This window comes from Akebia trifoliata, chromosome 1, assembly GCF_017979445.1.
Source record: "Akebia trifoliata isolate Shusen 1 chromosome 1, ASM1797944v1, whole genome shotgun sequence".
In the NCBI taxonomy this organism is placed as follows: Eukaryota; Viridiplantae; Streptophyta; class Magnoliopsida; order Ranunculales; family Lardizabalaceae; genus Akebia; species Akebia trifoliata.
In genome coordinates, this window is record NC_141375.1 from 27,237,180 (window position 1) to 27,243,386 (window position 6,207).

At 33.5% G+C, this 6,207-nt stretch overlaps 1 protein-coding gene across 3 annotated transcripts; it reads left to right on the forward strand.

Annotated features, from left to right (window-relative positions):
- Positions 1-376: 376 nt before the first annotated feature.
- DFL2 (Auxin-responsive GH3 family protein) lies at positions 377-5,998 on the forward strand. 3 transcript variants are annotated; one of them, XM_086447669.1, is made up of 4 exons: positions 377-990; positions 1,729-1,830; positions 2,222-3,048; positions 5,380-5,998. In XM_086447669.1, exons 1-4 carry the CDS (start codon positions 668-670, stop codon positions 5,934-5,936), a joined length of 1,809 nt encoding a protein of 602 aa, XP_086303795.1. In that variant the 5' UTR covers positions 377-667; the 3' UTR covers positions 5,937-5,998. The 3 variants fall into 3 exon arrangements, with proteins under 3 accessions (XP_086303795.1, XP_086303804.1, XP_086303812.1); XM_086447678.1 differs by having other exon boundaries at positions 1,729-1,824; XM_086447686.1 differs by having other exon boundaries at positions 1,729-1,806.
- The last annotated feature ends 209 nt before the right edge of the window (positions 5,999-6,207 follow it).

Consider the following 6,207-nt stretch of genomic DNA (forward strand, 5'->3'; position numbering starts at 1 on the left):
CGTTGTGTCTGTCGGGTAAATGTCTAAGAAAAAAAAGAAAGAATGGTGTTTTCAATTTGGCCATAAAGGTAAAGGGGAATCCCATCATCAATTTGAAAATCATGGAGGTATCTTAAATAAAATCCAAAATCCCATAAAATGTCTTAAAATTACACCCAAATGGTAACATTTGCTAGACAAAAATTGATTAAATAAAAACTGATTTTGTACACAATCAATTTTAAGAAATATAGCTGCAGGACCATAAACTTTTAAACTGCCAAATAGCAAAAGTAACGGTTACCTTACATGAAAGAAACGTGAACAAATTGATATAGAAAAAAATGGTTAAATTCAGACAAACCTTTTATAACCACCTCATTAGTTGTAAATTTCAAAATGGATTCTTTTAAATGTCAGGGAAATGAAGCTGTTTCATGCTGTCATAGCTGTTGATTTTGGTCCCCATCCCCTATTAATCTCTGTCCTTTTGAAGAATCTATATCTGCACCCCCCTCACCCATTCTTGTGGACTACATGCAATCGTACCCTCTCTATGATAGAGAGAGTGTAATTTGTTATTTTATTAACTTGTGAAAGAGTAACAAAGAGAGAAAGATTAATTGTGGGTTCTTTCATAATAGATTTCAAAGAAAGAAATTAAGCTAACACCACCACCACAACCCTTATGGAACCAGTTATGAACAACAACAATTTTCATGAAGATAGTGAGATTATAAAATGGTTCGAAGATATAGCGGAGAACGCAGGTATCGTTCAAACCCAAACGCTTCGACGGATTATCGAATTGAATTTCGAGACCGAGTACCTCAAGAAATGGTTGGGGAATCTCAATATTCAAGAGATGGAACCAAGTTCTTTGGAATTCCTTTATACCTCTCTAGTCCCTCTTGTTTCTCATGAAGATTTAGACCCTTATATACAAAGAATTGCTGATGGGGATTCATCTCCTATTCTTACTCAAGAACCCATCACTACTCTCTCTTTAAGGTACTTTTATCTCCTTTTTTGCTTTTCTTTTTTAATTTTCATGGGTTTTATTACTTTTGTGCTTTGGGTTTTTTGAGTTTTACTTTGTTATGTGTTTTAAACATGGTTTTAGATCTCTTTCCGCGTCTTGTCTTGTTGTGAACAATATACTAAGATGAGCCATGCAAGTCATCTCTGTCTCGATCGATTTTTAAGCCTAATTCGGATTTGTGAAAAAAATATATATATTAAATCCCAACTTTAGGATAATCTTGTTTCCTTTGCGAGTTATCTCCATCTTCAGATCATGATTTTGACCTCAAGATATCTTAGTAATATAGCACGAATAGTACTAAAATGTATTTTTATACACCAAATTATGTTCTTAATTATAATGAAAATTATGAAGATCACTCTCAATCTTAATTTAGAAAGAAAAAAAAATCAATAATAATCCTCATCTTTTAGTAGTTCAAAATTTGCTAGTGTGACTTCCTAGGGATGAATGGAAGATATATTGGGTTATTTTAAGAGAATATTGCCTATTTAAATCATATGGGCTCCACTCTTTTCATTCATCCTCACTAAAAGATGAACAGAATTTGAGAAACTTAGTTGAAAACAATTTTTTTTTATTAAAAATTATATTTTGTAATTTATTCCTTCTTTTTTTTTTTTTTTTCTTGCTTTTTAGTACAAAATTTGAAATTCTTGCATACTTTTGAGAGTTAATTTCTCTGAATATGGAATTGGCTGTAGTTCGGGAACAACAGAAGGAAGACGAAAGTACGTGCCTTTTACAGGCCATAGCTCACAGACTACTCTTCAGATTTTCAGGTTGGCAGCTGCTTACAGGTCAAGGTTTGTAACCCAAACTTTAATTTCATTAAATGGGCCTCTCTCTCTCTCTCTCCCCCACTTTTCTTCTTTCACCAACAAACTTTTATCAAACCGTACTTAAAGAGAAGTACTTCAATCGTAAAGAAATTGTGGGGTCCCCAGTAATAGCTATGATGATTGATGCATTATGATAAATAAGGTGTATATGGATACACTAAATCATGATCCAGTGCATCAGGGTACACTTTATTATAATGCATCATATTTAATATTCTATTATCCACCAAAATAAAGTGTATAATAAGTTTGGGACAATGGGTTGTGTACTTTTTTTACCTTTTTTGGATCTTGGCATCTTATATCTAAAAAGAGTTGAGAAATTATTTATTTATGTTTTTTGTGTATATTTTAGGGCTTTTCCAATAAAGCCAGGAGGGAGGGTCCTTGAATTTATTTACAGCAGTAAAAATTTCAAAACCAAGGGAGGCTTAGCAGCAGGAACAGCCACAGGTCATTACTTTGCAAGTGAAGAGTTCAAAATCAAACAAAAGAAAACCAAATCATTCACTTGTAGCCCATTAGAAGTAATTTCAGGTGGAGACTATAAGCAATCCACTTATTGTCATCTCCTCCTTGGCCTTGTTTTCTCTGATCAAGTAGAGTTCATCACCTCAACATTTGCTTATAGTCTAGTGCAATCTTTCACAACCTTTGAAGAGTTATGGAAAGATATATGTGAGGATATAAGAGAAGGCACTCTTAATTCAACAAAAGTCATCTTACCCAAGATGAGAAAAGCTGTATTAGATATAATTTCTCCAAACCCATCTCTAGCTTTAAGAATTGAAGAGAAATGCAAAGAGTTAGAAGTGTTGAGTTGGTTTTCTTTGATTCCTAAATTATGGCCTAATGTCAAGTACATTTATTCAATATCGACCGGATCGATGGAACCTTATTTGAAGAAATTAAGGCACTATGCTGAAGATTTGCCCATTATTTGTGCTGATTATGGGTCCACAGAGAGTTGGATTGGGGTGAATGTGGATCCTTGTAATCCTCCTGAGAAGGTTGCATTTGCAGTAGTACCCACATTTTCTTACTTTGAGTTCATACCTCTTTATAGGCAGAAACAAGACAACAGTTCTACAATTAATGATGATTATGTCGAAGGTGTGCCTGTGACACTCTCTCAAGTTAAAATGGGCCAACAATATGAGGTTGTTCTCACTACTTTTACAGGTTCTCTCTCTCTCTCTCTCTCTCTCTCTCTCTCTCTCAATATATATATAACACACACACATACACACATCTATATGGGATAGGATCCGTAGACCCTACTCGTAAAGTTACAACATGTTTTGTCTTATATGGACAAAAATGATGATCTCTTCTATAGTATTGAGACCATCCTCACAAAAAATCAACTCATTTTGAAACTTATAACCCCATCAAAAGTGATTTACAAAAAATGGACGGTCCAGAATTCTTCGACTTGTAAACATGGGGTTAGAAGTATTAGAATGGGCTGATTTTTGGTAAGAATGATCTCCTCACCACCGAGATCATCCTCACAAAAATATCAGCCCATTCCAATTTTTTTTCTCATATAAAACAAAACATGTTGTAGCTTTATATGTCTACGAATCCTGATATATGTTAAGTTGCATATGAAGATAGAAATATGCTATAATATTCTAACTTTATCCACATGAGAGAGAACTTACATTTTAAGTTGTTGTAGCATTAATCAACTTAATATTTCCCTAATTAATATATATTATTATATTTTTGTTTACTTTCATTAATTATGTAAATAAAGAAGGGGTTATAATTCTTTTTTTCCCATACTTTGTTAAATAATGTCTCATTCAATAACATATAATTGTATATATAGGGATTGCTAATGTACAATGCTTTATTGAATCATTGGCATATAGTCCAATACTTTACTTTTTCAATAGAATCTTTTGCCTTTTAATAAAAATAATGCAAAGATATTTTTGGTCCTCTTGCAATTACTAATTTGTTTTTATATACAAAAATATCTTAATAAATGTATGTGTAATTAATACAATAGTTAAAGGGTGTTGAACTGGCAAACATTTTTCAAAACATGGGTTATAAGTTTTGGAATGAGTTGATTTTTTGTGAGGATGATCTCTATGATGAGGAGATCATCCTCACCAAAAATCAGCCTATTCCAAAACTTCTAATCTAATCCCATCAAAAATGATTTATAGAAATTGGACGGTTCACAATTTTTCAATTTGTAAATTAGGATTAGAAATTTCAAAATGAGCTGATTTTTGGAGAGGATGATCTCCTCACCGTAGAGATCATCCTCACAAAAAATCAGCTCATTCCAAAGTTTATAACCCATATTTTGAAAAATGTTTGACATAATGTTTGACAAATTTTTGGGCCGTTGAATCGCTCTCATAGCTAAAATATATTTACTTCTTGCTCAAAAAGATAAAAAAGAAAAAAAGTATTTTTAAGTAACAAACCTGTGTTGGGTTTGTGTGTTTGGGCCAGATGGACTATCACGTTTGCCCAAATGACACCTCAACACTCTAGAGTCTTTACTAGGGTTCATAGTTTTAATAAGATTTTAAGAGGCAAAAAATGGCTTAGAAAATTGATGGGAATTCCCAAATTTAAAAATAAAAAATTGATTCTTATTCCAAGTGCGTCTGTTCTTACATTTGGGGGGGAAAACAAAAGTGGTCAAACCCACTGACTAATTTGTCCTATATAATATAGGAGACCACTAAGACCAAGACAATCACCTAGAGATCTTATGCCTTTTACTTAGAATGGCTGATGCGATCAACAAATTGGGTAAAGTTTTGGGCGTAGTACGGCCCAAAAATTACACCCTACACCATATACGTCTGTGAGAGAGTGATTGAAAACGACCCAAAGTGTGCCCTTGTCTTCAACCTCATACCAAAAGCCCCTTAATTTACACCCCCAAAATACATCATTTTCAATCTCCAAGGTAAATTTATTTATTTATTTTATTTTCAGATATCGATTATTAATTTGAAAAAAAGTCCTGAAAGGAAAAAATCTTAATTTATTTTTTTATTATTAATTTAAAGAGTTGTGATAATATGACTTGTCAGGTGACATATTCAAATGACTCTATAACCTGACAAGTTCAAGTATACATGATTGCGCTTTCCCATAAAAAGTGTTATCTCGTCATGTTCAAATCTACAATTTTCAAACTTGTCCATGTCATAGAGTCATTTGACTATGCCACCTCATGAGTCATATTATCAAGTAAAATTTAAAGAACTATTATTGCCTCACCAATGCATATGTAAATCATGAAAGAATTGCAGAGAGTTTGTTTTGGCGTTAGAAAAAGTTGGTGTGGCAATAGCAATTCTCAAAATTTAGATAATTATCCTTTCGATTATATAAAGTGGATTAATAGCCTAATCACAAAACCTTATATTATTTGAATAAATAAACCTTTAATTAAATTAATAAGGAATAATCATTTGTTGCCTTGAAGACTGTGATACTGATGACTTGCCTCTCTCTCTCTCTCTCTCTCAGGGCTTTACAGATATAGATTAGGAGATGTGGTGGAGGTGGCTGGTTTTCACAAAGGGACTCCAAAACTGAACTTTATCTGCAGAAGAAAACTAATTTTAACTGTTAATATTGACAAAAATACCGAAAAGGACCTTCAATTGGTGGTAGAGAGGGGATCACAAATACTAAGCCAAGGAAAAGCAGAGATAGTCGATTTTACTAGCCATGCTAACCTGACAAACCAGCCCGGGCACTACATAATTTATTGGGAAATCAAGGGTGAAGTCGAAGAGGAGATTCTCAGTGTGTGTTGTCGTGAGATGGATGCATCATTCGTCGATCATGGATATGTGGTCTCAAGGAAGTCGAATTCGATCGGGCCTTTAGAACTTCGCATTGTTGAAAGTGGAACGTTTAAGAAGATTTTGGATTATTTTGTGGGGAATGGAGTGGCCATGAGCCAGTTTAAGACACCTAGGTGCACTAGTAACCAGGTTCTTTTGAGAATTCTCAATGTTTGCACCATTAAAACCTTTCGTAGCACAGCTTATGGATTCGGGGGTGAAAAAACAACTTAAATTTGTACTTTTTCTTTAAAAAAAATATTTGATGCAGAAGGTTTTCATTTTCATTTTGTTTGTATACTTAAAAATATTACTACACTACACGTATAAAGTCGTCTTCCATAGAATAATTTTACAACTTTGACCGCCCTGATCGGGAAGCCTTCGCTTGCTAGACCGAAACACATAATGTTGTTGAATTACTTAATTGTGGTAATGCACAAGGCTTGTACATCGATCAATGGTTTGGGGTCGGGCATTAGAAACTTGCAAGGGAGACTACCAC

Excerpts from the sequence above, each read along its gene's own strand:
- DFL2 (XM_086447669.1), top strand. The coding sequence starts at position 668 with ATGGAACCAGTTATGAACAACAACAATTTTCATGAAGATAGTGAGATT. Across the intron at positions 1,831-2,221 it reads GCAGCTGCTTACAGGTCAAG|GGCTTTTCCAATAAAGCCAG; the intron begins GTTTGTAACCCA and ends TGTATATTTTAG. Across the intron at positions 3,049-5,379 it reads TGTTCTCACTACTTTTACAG|GGCTTTACAGATATAGATTA; the intron begins GTTCTCTCTCTC and ends TCTCTCTCTCAG.